The sequence below is a fragment of the Cyanistes caeruleus genome, chromosome 15, assembly GCF_971803275.1.
Source record: "Cyanistes caeruleus chromosome 15, bCyaCae1.hap1.1, whole genome shotgun sequence".
Taxonomy (NCBI): Eukaryota; Metazoa; Chordata; class Aves; order Passeriformes; family Paridae; genus Cyanistes; species Cyanistes caeruleus.
In genome coordinates, this window is record NC_141715.1 from 17,390,108 (window position 1) to 17,408,246 (window position 18,139).

General features: G+C 54.0%; 1 protein-coding gene across 1 annotated transcript; it reads left to right on the forward strand.

The window, feature by feature from the left end:
- The first annotated feature begins 6 nt into the window (after window positions 1-6).
- Window positions 7-8,338, forward strand: LOC147650450 (uncharacterized). The gene is made up of 3 exons (XM_086851777.1): window positions 7-5,960; window positions 6,984-7,042; window positions 7,223-8,338. Exon 1 carries the CDS (start codon window positions 3,596-3,598, stop codon window positions 4,598-4,600), a length of 1,005 nt encoding a protein of 334 aa, XP_086707903.1. The 5' UTR covers window positions 7-3,595; the 3' UTR covers window positions 4,601-5,960; window positions 6,984-7,042; window positions 7,223-8,338.
- Window positions 8,339-18,139: the final 9,801 nt, after the last annotated feature.

Genomic DNA, 18,139 nt, shown 5'->3' on the forward strand with positions numbered 1-18,139 from the left:
CGCTGGGCTGGGCAGGGCTGGGCAGAGCGAAGGGCTGGGCTGGGCTGGGCTGGGCTGGGCTGGGCTGGGCTGGGCTGGGCTGGGCTGGGCTGGGCTGGGCTGGGCTGGAAAACCCCTCCATGGGCCAGGGAAAGTGCATCCAGCCCAGGCCAGCAAGGAGCAAAGGGAGACTCGTGCCAGTGCACAGCCCCTAAGCAGAGGGGTCCCCAGGACCTTCCCCTGCCTGCGAGGCTGAGCCTGACAGCTTTCTCTCACAGCTTGGTGACCTTCACGCCGGCCTGTCCCCTCAGCAGCGCTGGGACCAGCCTTCAGAGCCTTCCCAAAACCACTGGCTTTGTACCTCAGCTGCTTCAGGTCAGGGTAAAAACAGAGTGCAGCACTTGGAAATTTTCGTTTGTACTGCACTAATTATCCTCATTATTATGGCTCCTGGAGGCACCTCGGGTCCTTGCTAAGGCAGCTGCAGTTGTGGAGGGGTGAGATGTGGTTTGTGCTCCCTCTGGTCTCCTGCATCCTCGCTGAGTGACAGGGCTCTGTCACTTGCCCTGTAGGAAGGGCTGGTGAGTGCTGGCAGGCACAGGCAGCCTCCCAGCTGCCTTCTTGCTGCCTTGCTGCCTCAGGGTTACTTTCTGATTTATATTGTGATGCTCTCCAGGCCGATGCTTGTTGCCAGCCCCGCTGGGATCATGGGGATGAAACCAGGGAAGCCTGGGAGGATGCTGTGGGGTGACCAGCTCTGTGCTGAAGGCCCACCCCAAGTCCTTGTGCTCCTGCTGTGGTTCCCCAGAGATGATTATTTAGCCAAGCATCTGACTGATCCTTCACTGCACCACTGCAGCAATTACATACCAGAGTCAAACACCTCCATCCCTCCCACCCCTGCACTGGGTTTATTTCTGCCCTCTGCCCCTTCCCACTGCTCATGTCCTTTGCAGCCCCTCTCTGCCAGGCAGCCCCCTGGAAGCCTGGAGGATAACCCTTGATCCCAGGGCTGCTCTCTCCTCCTGCACAGAGTGTGTGGGGTGGTGTGACTCAGCCTGACTCAGGGTGCAGCCTGATGTCGTGCTGTGTTTGAGCCATCATGCTCTTGCCATCTCCTTCCACCCCAGGAGCAGGAAAGCAGCTGAAGTTTGGCTGTTTTGGCAGATGCCTCCATGAGCCATTTCACACCCAATCACCTGAAGCCAGGCTGGCATCACTCAGGGTAACTTCACGGCATCTGGGGGCCAGAGAGGAGGAGCTGCCCTCAAATCCCTGGGGAACAAGGAACGTGGAGGAGTTCATGTGGAGCTCCCCACAGGCCTTGCAGCAATGCTGGCAGGCCTGGCCTGCCTTAGCACTGCCAGATGCCTCTGATGTGCTGCCTCCATGGAAAACTGGGGGTAACTCCTTGCAGTTTTGTCATTTCCACTGACATCCTCCTGAGAGATGCCTGCAGGGCTGACAAATGCACCCCAGTGGTTGGAGGCTTTGTAGGGATGGAGTCACAGCCCCACTCTGCTCCTCCAGACGCTCTGCTGCTGATCCCTGTCGGAGCAGGGCTGGGACATCCATGTGCAGCTCTGCCTTTGCACCTGCCCAGGGCTGCCCCGCTGCAAGAGCAGCCTCTGCAGTGCTTCAAAGCAGCCTTGTGTCTGGCAGCACTGCATGGGGACGAAATTCCTTGGGAAGCCACAGGGCCGTGCCTGTGTCCCCTTGCCTGTGTCCCTCTGCCTGTGTCCCTGTGTCCCCTTGCTTGTGTCCCCTTGCCTGTGTCCCTTTGCCTGTGTCCCCATGCCTGTGCCATGCTGCAGGCAGGGCCTGCCTGATCCTTGCTGTGAATTGTCCAAGAGAAATTCCATCGCCCCACCCTGCAGGCCACTCCCTGCCAGATTTCCCCTTCCCCCAGGAAGGCTCAAGGGCAGGGAAGTGCAGGCTCAGGAGCTGATCCTGCCCACGGCAGAGCCTCCTCTGGGTCACTTAAAGGCAGCTCTGGGGCCCTTGCAGGGCTTCTGGGCTGTGACCCCATTGCCACCAAGGGCTCTGGCTGTGGAGCACAGTTTAGGGAGCAGAGGGGGCACAAGGCAGGCCCCTCCTGAGGGATCAGGGTGTGTGGGAAGAGGGGCACACAGGAGGGCCACAGCACACTGCAAGTGGGGCAGCTGAAAGCAGCAACTGAGGGCAGTCTGAAGCCCAGAGAGAGCAGAAGAAGTTGTTGCACTTGAGGAGTGGAGGCTGAAGGTGTGTGCTGGCCTTTGCTGGGGGCTCAGAGGGCCTGGGAACATGGACACGCTTTGTGCACGGACACCCTGAGTCAGCAGAGCCCAACACGTTGTGCCCAGGCACGCTGCAGGCCCCATCTCACACAGAAGCAGGCACAGGGGGATTTTGTGAGCTTCAGGGCAGAATTTCCTTTGACTCCTCTTTTTATTTCCTGTCTGGACTGCTGAAACATTTGCCTGTTGCTCCATGGGCAGCTGCGTGAGCTGCTCCCGTCGCAGGCTGGGGCTCTGAGGGGACACCAGCCCTGGTCTCTGGGAGGGGAAGGACAGCAGAGCTCCCAGAGCCGCTTTCCAGGGTGTTTGCCTTGTCAGCGCTGCCTTGCCAAGCGCTGGGAGCTGCTGGGGCCGGGAACGAAGCTGTCACTCTCCAGGCCTGTGACTCAGAGCAGGCTGGAAGCAGCACTAGCACAGCCGGCTGCTGCCCCTGCCTGGCGACAGGAGAGGCTGGCACAGGCACCCTCTTGCCAGTCCGGAGCCTGCCCATGCGAGACTGGGCTTTACATCAGCAGAGATGCCCGAGGGATGAGGTCAGGCTTTGTGAGCCATGGGCAGCACTCTGGTGACCCTGTGAGAGCACAAGTCCTGCTCAGTTCCAGCAGCCAGGACTGACCGGCCAGACACAGATCCTGACCCTGTGGAATGAACCTGCCCAGGCAGGGCTGCACCTGGAGCAGGGATTGGAGTTCTGCTGTGCCCAACATCAGCACATGCAACAAGTGCTCTGGAACAAGTCCAGAGGAAGCCACCAGCTTGCTAAGAGGAGCAGCTCTGCTGTGGCTACAGGCTGAGACAGCTGGATCTGCTCAGCCTGGAGAAGGTTGTGGGGAGACCTCCTAGTGCCTTGCAGAGTCTGAAAGCAGCTCCAAGGGGCTGAAGAAGCAATTTTGCATCAGGAATTGTGGTGATAGGTTAAGGAGCTGGAGCTGGCAGCCAGGTCAGGAGAGCTCCCCGGACATGGGCAACTCCAGGTCACTTTGTGTCTACAGGATCTCCTCAGGCACAGAGCAGAGACTGTTTCCAGCTGTCACTGCCACAGCATCTGGGGAGCCATGGGCTGGGCACTGGTAGCACCAGGGCTCTTCCTGATGTGTCTCTTGCTCCTGGCAAGGTATCAGTTGCATGGGCTGAGCTTCCATTTCCACTTCCAGGCCTTTCTGGGCCATGAGCACCCTTAGGGCTGAGCCGGGCCTGCTGCCCCTGGGTCAGGCTGTGACGGCACAAAGGGGGTGTTCCCAGCCTCGGGATGTCTCCGGGTGTGGTGGCCCCAGCATTGTGACGTCCCTAGGCTACCCCAATAAAAGTCGGGGGGCCCCACAGTCACCAGTGCAGTTGCGATGGCACATGCCGGAGCTATGAGCGACGTCAGTGTCCTGCTGGCTGCACTTGCCCTGCTGCTGGCCATCGTGGCTGTCTGCTGGGCCATTGGGCCCTGGGCAGCGCGGCGGCAGCAAATGGGCATTCAGATGCTGCGCAAGCGCCCCGGGCTGCAGGCCAGGGGCCCACAGAGGAGCCCGGGAGCCCCTGTGGCTGCCAGGGCCTCCAGGCCTGGTGCGACCCCTGGGGAGCGTCCGGATGCTCCGGCTGCTTCCCCGAACGAGCCCTGCGGCTGCAGGCCCTGCGTGAGCATGGCCAAGCAGCTGCAGGAGCTGCTGCTGCTGCTCCGGCCTCTGCGTGGGACATCGGCGCGGATGTGTTCCCAGCTGTGGTGGGCGCTGTGGGCACAGCTGAAGCGGCTGAGCAAGCGTGGCGGCCTGTCCTGCTGTGCTGCGACCCACTGCTCCCGGCGCCGCCGGCCCTCCAAGAGGCTGCTCCCACCCAGAACGGCCATTCCTGGGATGGCCTCCAGCCGTCTCAGGAGATTCCGCTGGGGACTGACTGCGCCTCCAAAAAGCTCAGGCAGTCAGAGATGCAACATTCCAGCAGCCTCTACTGCCTCCAAGGTCCTCCAGGCCTGCCAGACCCCTGCTGCTGCTGACCGCCTCCCTCCCTCTGAGGATCTCGCCTGTGCTGAGATGCTGTGTTCCTCAGAGTCACCTCCGAGAAGCTCAGGCGGTCAGAGATGCAACGTTCCAGCAGCCTCTACTGCCTCCAAGGACCTCCAAGACTGCCAGACCCCTGCTGCTGCTGACCACCTCTCTCCCTCTGAGGATCTCGCCAGTGCTGAGACGCTGTGTTCCTCAGAGCAGCCTCCCAGAGGGTCCACTTCTTACGAGAGACCCCAGCCCTTCAAGAATGTCTGCCTGCGGAGACCCATGTTCCTGCTTCACTCCCAGGGCATCACTCCTGGAGGCCACGATCCCTCCCAGCCTCTAAGGAAGCCCTTCAGGCTGAGACACTGAAGGAGCCCTGGGCAGCTCTCCCTGCTCCTCTCGAGATCAGCAACCTGCCATGGACATCGACAGCCCTGATGCGTCTCAGAGCATTGAGATGGCCAGGGAAAGGCAGGAAGCAAAACCAGGAGCCCAGCTGGAGGCAGAGAAGTGTTCCCAGGAGCAGCTGGCAGAGTCATTGAGTGTCCTGCAGCTACCACTGTCCACCCCAGGGCTCCCAGGACGCCGTGCCTGAGCCAGCCAGGGACAGCCTGAGCTCGGTGGCAGACGGTCCCCAGGAGACCATGGAGGCTGTGGGGTCGCCAGGAGGCTCGGCCAAGACGGCCCCCGGACCCCAGTAGGGCATACACAGTCATAGGAGAGCCCTGCTGGGATAGATGTAAATAAATTAGGATAGGTTAGGATAGGTTAGGATATATAAGTTAGGATATATATAAGTTAGGATAGATGTAGGATATATATAAGTTAGGATAGATGTTAAATAAATAAGGATTCTCTCTTAGAGCTGTCCGAGTGTTCCTTCTGTTCTGGATTTGACTGGGACAGGGATCCTTTCTTCCCAGGCACTGGCTCAGTGCTGGGTTTGAGTTCAGGTTGGGAATGCTGTGGAATTCTGAACTCCTTGGTTTGATTTCAGGTCCCGTTTCTCTTCTGGGCCTGAGGAAGTATCAGTTTCAACTCTCACAGGCGTTTTTCCAGGTGCACCTGGTCCCACAGCCCTTTTTACTGCTGCTGGGAGCGGTAGGACTGGTTTGCAGGGCTTTGGGACCGGAGCTATGTGCTGCCGGTTTCTGTGCGAGCCCCGGGCGGACAGAGGGAGCTCCCACCCCGCCGCACCGAGGGCCCGGGGCCCCGGCGCGCATGCGCGGCATTGGGGTGGAGGTGGCCCAGGAGCCCTGGCACATGCGGCGGCGCCCCCCTGGATGTGCGCGTGCGCAGCTCTCAGCCTGACGCAAGGCCGCTGCAATCGCCCTGCGCTTTATCCTGTCCGACCTTGAGTGCGCGGCCGCCGCAGGACCCGGAGTGTTCTTACTGCGCCGGTGTCCGCCGCGTCGCTTGGCTGCCCGTCTCCCGCCCCGGCGCGTGTCTGCCGGGACAGCGAGCTCTGTGCCGGTGTCGGGAAGCCGGCGTGCAGCTGCGCCGCCATCGCCAGAGTTCGGCCGTGTCGCCGAAAGCGAGCGGCGCGATCAGGCATTATTGCGGGCAGCCCTCTGCGGGGGTCCTGCGGCGCGGCTCGGCCCCCCCGCGGCCCACGTGGGTGGAGGTTTCCAGAAGAGCCGCGGCCCCGCGCGCCCCGACCGCCGCCATGCTGAGCGCGAGCCGCCTGCCCCTGCTGCTGTCACGCGCTGCGCCCGCGCGCCCCGCGCAGGTCAGAGCTCCTAGGGGGACAGCGACGGGCCGGGGGACTGCGAGGGGCCGCGGGGACAGCGAGAGGCCGCGGGGACAGCAAGAGGCTGCGGGGCGCTGAGCGTTTGCCATAGACACGGGTGGGGGGATCGTGGGCTGCGGGAGCGGCAAAGGGCGCTGCCCGCAGGCGAGTCTGGGGTCAGGCCATGGCTCCTCAGTGCTGAGATTTTATTTAGAGAAGGCTTATGAGGGTGCATGAGGATGCGGGCCTGGAGGGTGTAGAGGAGCCTGTTTTGCGTGTTTGAGTCTGTTTGCTGCTAGGGAAGTTTGTGGGAAGGCCGCTCGGTTCCTCACCGTCCGTGCAATGGTGGCAGCGGGGATCGGGCTGGGGAGGGCACGTGGCGGCAATTCAGGGACAGGCGGGGACCACAGATTCCCCGCCCTGTGCTGGCCCTGCTGGCTCTGTGCGCTGGGCCTGGGCCTTAGGTCTTTAAATACCCGCAAAAGAGTCACGGCTCGGTGCCGTTGGCATGACTTTATCTTGTCAGAAATTAGTTCTTCCTCAGAAGGAAGGATAATGCTTCCCGAGCTCTGCGGGATGCAGCTTGGCACGTGCAGAGGGGTGAAGCTGGAGTTGTGCAGCAGAATCGCAGCTGCAGGTTCCTCAAGGGATGCTGTGGGGCATTTGTTGCTGACCAGGCACAAAGCTCTGAGAAATGGCGTTAATGTTTATCTGCTGCTATTCGTGGACTGAAGGTTCAGGGTTGGCCTACTGAGATGTCTTTTGTCACAGATTATTCTGTGTGAGGGAAAAAGCTCAGTTCTGGTCATAGAAGTTAGCATTATGGGAGATTAATTAGTGCAATAATTCGGGAGGCCATTTATGTGAGTCTGAGTCTTGCTCAAATTCTTTGTTCCTTTGCATAAAGAGCGTACTCTTAGTAGGACAGTGTTGCTTCAGCCATTGTCTGCCTCTGAAAGCCTTGGTTTGAAGACATCTTGATGTTTTAAACTAAATTCTCATTAGAATGTCTCTGTTTTACAGACATTTTGGAATGGCCTCAGCCAAAATGTTCTCAGAGCAGCATCCAGCAGGAAATACGCGTAAGTGTTCCTGGGGGTGGTCGTGTTTGGCTGTTGGTGTTTATATTTCCCCTGTTGCTGATAACAGAACTGGTTATTAGAGCCAGGGATTGGGTAACAGAGCCAAACCAGCAGAATAAAACTAGAACCTCTGCCCATAACTTTTCCAAGGCTGTTTCTTTATTTCTTGTTTCTCTCCAGGGAAGCCTTGAGAATTGATGTTCCGTGCTGCTCCCCCACCAGCAGTGCCCACAAAACATGGATTGCTAAGATTTGTTTGACTAAAACCGACCAAACAAAAAGTAAAACAAAAACCAAATTGAAACCCTGATGGAGTAAATTGTTTTACAGTGCCATGAAATGGGTGATGCCTGGATCCATTCCCCTGCAGATAAAGTTCATTTCAAACATGCATTTGAATCACTCCTTTTCCCTGTTGCAGGATTGTGGTGGTGCATATTTCTGGGAGTTACTTTGTTTCTCTGTGACGTGTTTTTCCCCTCCTCTCCCTGTCCCTGAAACTTTATCCCATTGGTTGGTGTTGTATGTCCCCCCGCCCCTCTCCCGAGGTTTGAAAGAGTCCCGGAAGGAGAAACCCGGTCTCTTCTCCCCTGGAAGCTAGCCAGAATAAACATCCTCTGATACCCCGGAGGGAGAAGCAGCACTTTTTGGTCTTTTCTTGGTCTCGAAGGATCTCCCTGATGCCTCCATTCGACAGAGCTAGCGTGGATTACTTCGGGGGGCTAAGGGAAGTTCGCTTCAGGTGGTGACCAACGTAGGGGCTTTGAATCCCCCCGGGACGGCTGGAAAACACCCCACGGGTGTTTTAACAAGCCTAGGTACCGTCACTTACCCTGCAGTCTTTACTGACGGGGGTCGAGTTGGTAGCTCCGTGAGTACATGAGTCAACTCGGACTGAGAACCTCTTTTTTTGTTTTCTGTTTTCTTCGAACACCGCGCATCCTTCAGGAAACAGGTACTGGGTGGGGCGCGGGGGGTGCGGGAGATCCGGCGGTTGTTGTCGGGTTTTGCGAGTCACAGTGCTGGTAGTGCCGGTGCCAGAGCCTCTCCCCGGTATCTGGACCGAGGGAGCCCACGTGGCTGCACACGTGGTGTGTGTGGGGGCGGTGCCGGCGGCGCGTCCTGGGCTCCGCGGTGGTTTTTAAACCCTGACCGCAGTTTGGATCTTTTCTGCTTTTCTCGGTGGTAAAAAAAAAAAAAAGGTTAGACCAGTCTGTGTATCAAAGCCTTAAGATTGGCCATAGGTTCCTTTTTGTCTACACAGGAAAGGAATAAATATTCCCATATTAAGAATATTTTAAAGGCTGGAAATATCAATTTCTCAAAAAATAAGCTGAGGAAATTAGTAAAATGGTTTTTTTTCATTTTCTGGATTTGAATGTTGATTCCCTGCCTGACTGGGAAAAGGTTGGACAAGCACTTACTATGCAAGTTGAACTGGGGGACAGCACAGCTGGCAAATACCTCCCATTGTTTCTTTTAATTTGGAAAGCCATTCCACAGAGGCAAAAGCCTCCGGCTCGCTCTTTTCCCCCGCTTCCCTCGGCCCCCCCGGTCAGAGGGTTTGTCTGAAGCATTACAGGCAGACAAAAACTCCTGCCCGGACCCTTCCCTCCCTGCAGAAGACCCCAAAAAACATAGCTTAAAATCCTCCCTGCAAGGAGGGGAGGGCTCGGCTGAACTTACTCAAGAACATGTGCAGAGCCAAAATGACGCTGGCCACGTGTTACCCGGCCACATGGTGAATCCCCCTGTGTACCCCCTTTCTCCTACCCATAATCCCTCCCACCCACCGGGTCCTGCCCCCAACCCTTATCACAACCCCTTTGTTCCCCCTGACATTCCACCCTGCAATACCCCCCATCCCTGCCTGGCCCCACCCTATGACCCTGCCCCCCGAGGCTGTAACCCTATTCCCGATCCCTTTGCCCCCTGTCCCGGGGGAAGGAGGAACGGGGAGGGAGAGAGTTACACCCCTTGCTCCTGCAGAGGGGCAGAGGGAAGGGTGCTCCGGCCCTGCCCCCTGGGAGGGGGGTGTGAGCCTCCAGGGCCCAGTGTGGGGATGTGCGGAACCCCTGGGCCCGGCGGGCGGGGGGGGTGGGGGGGTGCGCCCTCCTCCGGCTCCTGCGGGGGAGGAGCTGTGTCTCTCCACAGGTGTGGGGAAGGAACGGGCACCCCGAAGCCAGGCGGGGGTGGGGCTGGGGGCAGAGATGAGGCGGGAGTTGGGGCAGCGGCTGGAAATGGGGCGGGAGCCGGGGGCGCGGCTGGGGGCTGGGCCGAGTGGATGGTGAGGGGCAGAGCCCCTCCCAGTTCCCACGGTCCGGGGGGGCGGGCCCGGGAATGAGCAGGGAGGTGAGATTGCCTCGCCACATTCCAAAGGCAGGTGTGGTCGTGCTGCTGCAATCTGCCCTGATGGCCCCGGGGGACGCCCCGGGGAACCGGAGGGTGGATCCCCTCGGCTTGCTATCTCTGCGGAGCCACGTGGTGCCCCTGGGGGATGGGGGAATGCGAGCCTTCCCGATACCTGGGCAGGACAAGCCTCTCCCCCCTGCCGGTTCAATACAACTCCCGGGAATGGAGAACAAAATGATTGTGACTCAGCTTTTTTCCCTACTGCTGCTCCAGTAACTTTTACTGGAACAAGACCTCAAAACCATACTTGCAAGCCATTTTCATACCAAGACAAAAAGGAAATTTGCAAAGTACAAAGAGAATTTGGTCGTAACAGTGAAATATTTAAAAGCATTGTTAAAACAACATTAACCTCAAATGATTTAGTTCCTACAGCTATTAAAGATCTTTTTAGGTGTTTGCTTACACCATCTGAATTTGAATTATGGGAAAACACATGGAAACGATTTCTAAAAAACATACTGGTGGAATTATTAAATACTAATCACCAATATGTAGATTTATTAAATAATCCTATTACTTTAGAGCATTCATGTGGTGAAGGAGTATGGGAAAAACCTGAGGACCAAACTAGGGCATTGCCAAAAGTTGTGATAGATAAAATCACTACAGCTGCAGAAAAGGCTTTCACCCAGCTACCTACAGCTGACACTAAGGGCAGTTATATTAATGTAAAACAAATGCCTTCAGAATTATTCCTGCAATTCTTAGACCGATGAAAAGAACAAGTCTCCCGTCAGGTAGAAGACCCTGTGGTACAGGCAGAGTTAGTCAAGGAACTTGCTCAGAGAAATGCTAATGAATCTTGCTGTAGAGTCATTTTAGGTTTGCCATTGGAGCCACCTCCTACACTCGCACAGATGTCAGCAGCCTGTGCAAGGAAAGCAGAGATGTTTTCGTAGGAAAAGAGACCTCCCTGGACCACCCCAAGACCTGTTGCTGCAGTTGCATCTGAGACAAGGAGTGAACAGATGACGTCTGACCAGCAACAGCAAATTTGTTTTCACTGCAGAAAACCGGGACATTTTGATAAAAACTGTCCTTTAAAACGACAGAAACACACAGATATCAGCTTGCCAAAAAACTTAAGCCTCAGGGCTTACCCACTCAGCGCGCAGACATAAATGAAGTGGAAACAAATCTCTGTCCTTTAATAACAAGGGGGGACGGAGGGGAAAAACTGCAAAAATATAATTGTGAAAAACGTTTGCCTAATAAGGTCTGGCAACCGCAAAAGCGATTCAGACTTGTAACTTCTAAAGCTTTTTGTTTCAGATCTGACCACTGGACTGTCGTGGGAGTAAATTTGCAGGATAATTCACAAGACCTGGCTGGACTGGATAGTAGGTATTTTGTTATTGGAGACACAGCACACACACCAATAGAGATTGAGGTGGCTCCCATGACAATCACGGGAGACCTAACACACCTCATTCTCTTAGCTAGGTGCCCCCAACCACCTTTCTATATAGATAAAGGGCAGGGAATAGCCCAGGTGATCCCTCTTCCAACAGAAGTCCCAGTAGAAGACAAAGCACCGGGAGTCTACTGGGCAGAAGTAGTGGGTGAAGACAAGCCCATAATGGGATGTAATTTAACACATAAATCAGAACATCTCCATGTAGAAGGGTTAATTGACACTGGGGCAGATGTGACCATCATACCAGAAAAGGTGTGGTGCTCACATTGGGACCTACAACCCCTGGCAGGAAAAATACAGGGTGTTGGAGGGATGAAACTGGCAAAAATTGCTAAAGATATCGTCCAGATCGAAGGTCCAGACGGTAGGATAGCTAGTGTCTGACCTTTTGTGATTGACTACAAGTGCCCCTTGTGGGGGAGAGATACCATGTCCCAGTGGGGGGTGAAAGTAACAATTCCTGAGACACCTCAGGATTTTTGATGGAGGCCACTGTAGAGCGTCCGGTCCAAAAATTATCTTGGCTAGGTAATGATCCAATTTGGGTGAACCAGTGGCCTCTCAGCAAACAAAAACTTGGGGCGCTAGAAAAATTAGTGGAAGAAGAATTGGCTAAAGGACACATAGTAGAAACAACAAGCCCTTGGAATTCCCCGGTGTTTGTAATAAAAAAGCCAGGGAAGGATAAATGGCGCCTCCTTCAAGATTTAAGAGAAATAAACAAAAAAATACAAGACATGGGATCTCTCCAACCAGGAATGCCATCCGCAACCATGCTACCACAAGATTGGCTACTAGCAGTACTGGATATTAAAGACTGCTTTTTTCAAATTCCCCTGCATCCAGCTGATGCACCAAGGTTTGCCTTTTCCATTCCCACAATTAACCGAGAAGCCCCAATGAAACGGTACCACTGGACAGTATTACCTCAGGGGATGAAAGCCAGCCCCTTCATCTGCCAGTGGTATGTGGGGTCATTGCTGTCCTCAGTGCGTGCTGAAAAGAGAGAGGCTATCATTTTGCATTACACGGACGACATTTTAATATGCTGCCCCAATAACAACATGCTGAAAGGTACCCTTGACCTAGTGGTTAAAGTTTTAACCTCTGCTGGATTCCAGTTGCAGGAAGACAAAGTTCAAAGGATGCCACCTTGGAAATGCCTGGGCCTGGAAATTACTGCACGGACTGTTGCTCCACAAAAATTGGAAATTATTGGTAATCCTAAAACTCTAGCAGATCTTCATTCTCTATGCGGGTCACTAAACTGGGTCAGACCATGGCTAGGTCTCACAAATAAAGACCTGAGCCCCCTACTAATTTATTGAAAGGGGAGAGAGAATTACTGTCTCCTAGGGAGCTGACTCCAGAAGCAAAAACTGTAATTGAAAAAGCACAAAAGGCCTTGACAGAAAGACAGGCACACCGCTTCAAACCTGAGCTGCCTTTCAAATTTATTGTCCTGGGGAAATTGCCACACCTACATGGGTTAATATTCCAGTGGGCCGAGGGGCAGAGAGATGCACTCTTAATCATAGAGTGGGTGTTCCTCTCCCATCAAAGACCCAAAACTATCACCAAGCCACAAGAGCTGATGGCTCAGCTGATCCAAAAGGCCAGGGTAAGGCTGCAGGAACTGGCAGGTTGTGACTTTATGTGTATTCACCTCCCAGTCAGGCTCTCTGGAGAAGGCAAAAACTCCCCTGAGAGACTGACCAAAGAGATGTTTGAGCATCTGCTGCAGAGCAATGCTAACCTCCAGTTAGCTCTGGACAGCTCTAGTGGGCAAATTTCAGTTCATGCACCATCACACAAATTGTTTCATGAGGAATTCCATCTCATTCCTCGTGAGAAAAGGAGCCGGAGGCCACTCAAAGCTCTCACAGTGTTCACTGATGCATCTGGAAATCCCACAAGTCGGTGATGACTTGGAGAAATCCACAGACTCAGCTTTGGGAAGCTGATGTTGAGTTTGTAGAGGGGTCAGTCCAGATAGCTGAACTAGCTGTGGTTGTGAGAGCCTTTGAGAAATTTCCAGAACCGATTAATTTGGTTACTGACTCAGCCTACGTAGCAGGAGTGGTGTCCAGTGCGGAACAGGCAGTTCTCAAGGACATTGAGAACGAACATCTCTTTAGATTGCTTTCAAAACTGATTTATTTAGTTTCAAATCGAGAACAACCTTTCTATGTGATGCACATAAGATCGCACACCCCGTTGCCAGGTGAAATCGCTGAGGGGAACCGGAAGGCAGATTCCCTTGCTGCGCCAGCTGAAAAGGTATGTCTCCCAGATGTGTTTCAACAGGCAAAAATGAGTCACCAGCAATACCATCAAAATGTGCCAGGACTGATTCGTCAGTTCCAGCTGACACGGGATCAGGCCAAAGCCATCGTGGCTACCTGTCCCAGTTGTCAGCTCCAGGCAGTGCCATCATTAGGCATTGGGGTTAATCCCCGAGGCCTTAAGAGCTGTGAGGTGTGGCAAACAGATATCACTCACATCCCCAGTTTTGGTCACCTTAAGTATGTACATGTGAGTATTGATACATACTCAGGAGCGGTGTATGCCTCTGCTCATGCAGGAGAAAAGTCTGTGCATGCTAAACAACACTTAGTACAGGCCTTTTCCGTACTGGGAATCCCTAAAGAAATTAAAACAGATAATGGCCCAGCGTATAAATCCAAGGAGTTCCTGGAATTTGTCCAGCAGTGGGGAGTGGAACATAAAACTGGCATCCCCCACTCCCCCACAGGTCAGGCTGTAATTGAGCGTACACACCAGACGCTCCAACAAGTCACAGCCAGGCAAGGTAGCGAGGCAGTGTGGATGTCTCCCCTACAGAAACTCCTTAAAGCTCTGTTTACCATTAATTTCCTAAACTGCTCATTTGAAAACATGAATCCTCCTGTAACTCGGCATTTTAACAGTGGTGATCAGTTTAAATTGTCACAGCATCCGCCGGTTTTAATCAGGGACCCTGAAACTTGGCAAACCAAGGGTCCCTATGAACTTGTCACCTGGGGGGAGGTTACGCGTGTGTATCCACCCCTTCAGGCCCCCGATGGATTCCTCAGAAATGGGTAAAACCTTTTGTTCCAAAGAATCCAGCCCCAGCAAGAAGAAAAGAGAAGCAAGTGGCTGTTGCTTCCAAGAGAAGACGCCGCTGAAGAGAGCAAGAAGAAACCTCTCTAGCCTCTGACCTGCATACTGTAACTGTGAATATGTTTTAAAGAATATCTGTTTCCTTTTTTTTTTTAGAAATAACCTACCTCTTACTCAAATCCATGATGAGCCTTAACCCTGCTGTCATCCTGCTCACACTGAGCAGCCTGACAGCGGCCTGGATCGTCCCACAGCCACGCCAGAACATCTGGGTGACCCTGGCTGTTGAGGGTTAGGTGTCCTTTTTTTTGTTTTGTTTGTTGTTCTGGCCTGCCCGGGGAATTTTTACCCATTATGTGCTGGGACAACCTAACTACCGGTACTTAGGAGTGCTTGACAACGGACAAAGAGTGGCCGGGCCCGGGGCGGGGTGGGAAGGGGGCAGAAAAGGAGGGTGGGGACAGTTTTTAGGCTGGCTTTCTTTCTTCGGCTTCAGGGAAGGACGTTCGTGTGCTGGGTCGCGGAGCTGCTGCGGTGGAGAGAAGAGAATTTTGCCATCACCCAGACGGAGTTGCTGCTGCTTCTCCTTCTCCCCTCTTTGTTGGTGGCCTCGCACCCCCTGCCCTGCCGGGACGTGTGGCAGTGCCAGGCACCGCCGTGGAGCTGCTGATACACCTCAGCCACCGGCCCAGGATCTCAGCTCATCCCTGCTGATACACCTCAGCCACCGGCCCAGGATCTCAGCTCATCCCTGCTGATACACCTCAGCCACCAGCCCAGGATCTCAGCTCGTCCCTGCTGTTCCAGCTGACTGTTCCTCGGAGCCCTGCAAAAGCACCGGGACTGACTGCCCGAGGGGTTTGTGAAAACAAAGCCTCTCCTCCATCCCATCTCAGCGGAGAAAGCTGTCCTGGGGTCCCTGGTTCTGTTTTCTTGTTATTGCTGTAGTTATTGTTGTTTGTTTGCGTGGTTATACTAGTAAAGAACTGTTATTCCTATCCCCAGATCTCTGCCTGAAAGCCCCTTGATTTCAAATTTATAATAATTCGGAGGGAGGGGGTCTACATTCTTTCATCCCAAGGGGGGCTCCTGCTCTCCCTAGCAGACACCTGTCTTCTAGAACCAAGACAGATTTTGGCGCCCATCCGTGGGGCACTGAGAGAAAAGGGCATAAAAAGAATAACAGTTCTTAAATTACCTAACTTTTGTGTGCTGGATTTAGAAACCTTGTTAGGTAGAACCATGCTGTTGAGCTTACCCAGGTTCGGGGGACATGTGGTCACAGCTATATTTCTCCCATTTGCGGTACCTTACTTAAATATGGGTCCTATAACTAAGGCTACTGTGGCTATTATCCAGCTTGTTTTGTGGATTGATAAGGTGAGGAATTCATGGATGTTTAACGTCCTCTGGACGGCGGGCTCATGGATTCAGAGCTGTCACACACTAACTGGATGGTTTTTGGGTTACTTTATTAATGGTACCTACTGGGAGAAAAAGACAGCTGGGGAAATTTTCTCCCAACCTTTCACCCAGTTCCTTGGGCCTACCCCGCAAGTTTTCGAAGCGTTAAAATCATCTCTGAATGCTAATGACATCTTACAGTGGCTGGTGATACTGATAGGCCTGTTTTACTTAGCCTTCAGAGACAAAGGGAAAGAGGCAGGGAGTGCTGCTCTAGAGCCTGGCACAGCCCCAGAGACAGTGAGTGCTGCCCCAGAGCCTGGCACAGCCCCAGAGACAGGGGGTATGCTCCAGAGCCTGGCACAGCCCCAGAGACAGGGAGTGCTGCCCCAGAGCCTGGCACAGCCCCAGAGACAGGGGGTGATGCTCTAGATCCTGCCCCTGCTCCACAGCCCACCTCAGAAATGAACCACCCAGAGTGGGTGGGGGTTCTGGTGAAGGAGATGCATGAGATGGGCCAGATGCTAAAGGAGTGCATTTCCTCAGCTGCTGGGAAACCCTCCCCCTGCCTCAAAGAGGGAGAGTCTGATGGTGCTGCAGTGGAACCCACAGACGTTACAACTGTCCAGGTTCCAGCTGAACCACAAGGACAGTCACAGCCAGGAGCTGTTGCCCCTGTGGAAACAAGAAAGTCTAAGATGAAATCACAGCACCCTGTTGATAAGGATAAGAAAGGAGGGCCCTCACAACCCACAAGCGAGCCAGAAGTTGAAATCATTACTGAGTCTCTGACATATGACAGTCTCCGTAAGTTACAAAAAGACATTGTGAGGCGGGGGCTTGAGCCTTATACAACCTGGTTACTTTGGGTCTGGGACCTTATGGGTACAGGCGTGCAGCTGGATGGTGGTGAGGCAAGGAATGTGGGACCCTTGACCTAGGACTCAGGTGTGAATCAGATATTCGTCAGGGAGCAAGGGCCCCTTTCCCTCTGGGAGCGGCTTTTGATGAGTGTAAGAGAGAGGTTTGTCCACAGAGAGAGAATGGAAGAGCACTATCATAGAAGGGAATGGAAAACCATTGAGGAAGGGATCCAACAGCTGAGAGAAGTGGCAATATTAGAGGTCCTTTTTGGGAGGGGTGGACAGCATGATAATGACCCCGACAAAGTCAGGTGCACTGGGCAGATGTTGTGGAGTCTGGCAAATCTAGGGCCACGTGACTACACCACCTATATTGCAACGATTAATGCCGATAACAGCCGAGAAACGGTGGGTTCTGTCACCACCAGGCTTAGACATTTCGCCAGTATGGTCCATGGCCCACATCAGGCTAAGATTTCTGCTGTGATTAAGGAACTCAAAGAGGAGATGAGGGAAATGAGGGAAGAGATGAGGAAGAGCAGTTCCATATGGCACCAGTGCGGGTCACAAGCCCAAAACTCCAAGCCCCACGTCCCCCAGCTAGAGAGAGAGGGTACACCTCACGAGCTGAGCTGTGGTTCTTTCTACGTGACCATGGGGAAGACATGGGAAAGTGGGATGGGAAACCCACTTCTGCCCTGGCAGCACGAGTGCGTCAACTCAGGCAAGGAACCATTAACCAGAAAGGTTCCACTAAAGTGAAGGTAGCCTCAACCTCCCGTGACCAAACTGGCAGATATTACAGAAAAGAGGATGATCCCCTTGAAGGAACCTCTAGCATGTATGCCCAAGGAGGAGAGGATGACCTCTCCTAGAGTGCTAGAGGGGCCCTGCCTCTAGCCAGGAAGAGGCACGGGAAAACCGGGTCTTTTGGACGGTGTGGATCCGATGGCCTGGCACATCAGAGCCACAAAAATACGAAGCTTTAGTTGATATTGGTGCACAGTGTACCCTAATGCCCTCAGGACATGTGGGGGCAGAACCTGTTTCCATTGCTGGGGTGACGGGGGGATCGCAGCAATTGACTCTGTTGGAAGCCGAGGTGAGCCTGACTGGGAAAGAGTGACAGAAACATCCCATTGTGACTGGCCCAGAGGCCCCGTGTATTCTGGGCATGAACTTCCTTCGAAATGGCTATTACAAAGACCCAAAGGGACTCAGGTGGGCTTTTGGAATAGCTGCTGTGGAGGCAGAGGACATTAAGCAATTGAACAGCTTTCCTGGACTATCAGAGAACCCATCTGCAGTAGGACTCCTGAAGGTGGAAGAACAGCGAGTACCAATTGCCACCTCGACGGTGCACCGCCGAGAGTATAGGACAAATCGAGATGCTGTGATCCCCATCCACAAGATGATCCGAGAACTGGAGAGCCAAGGGGTGGTCAGCAAAACCCACTCACCCTTCAACAGCTCCATCTGGCCTGTGCGCAAGTCTGACAGAGAATGGAGATTGACTGTGGACTATCGTGCATTGAATGAAGTGACTCCACCTCTGAGCGCTGCCATGCCAGACATGCTGGAGCTCCAGTACAAGCTGGAGTCCAAAGCAGCGAAGTGGTACGCCACTATTGACATTGCTAATGCATTTTTCTCCATTCCCCTAGCAGCAGAATGCAGGCCTCAGTTTGCCTTCACGTGGAGGGGAGTGAAGTACACTTGGAACCGACTGCCCCAGGGGTGGAAGCACAGCCCCACCATCTGCCATGGACTGATCCAGGCTGCCCTGGAAAAGGGTGAGGCTCCAGAACATCTGCAGTACATTGATGACATCATTGTGTGGGGGAACACAGCAGTGGAAGTATTTGAGAAAGGAGAAAAGATCATCCAGATTCT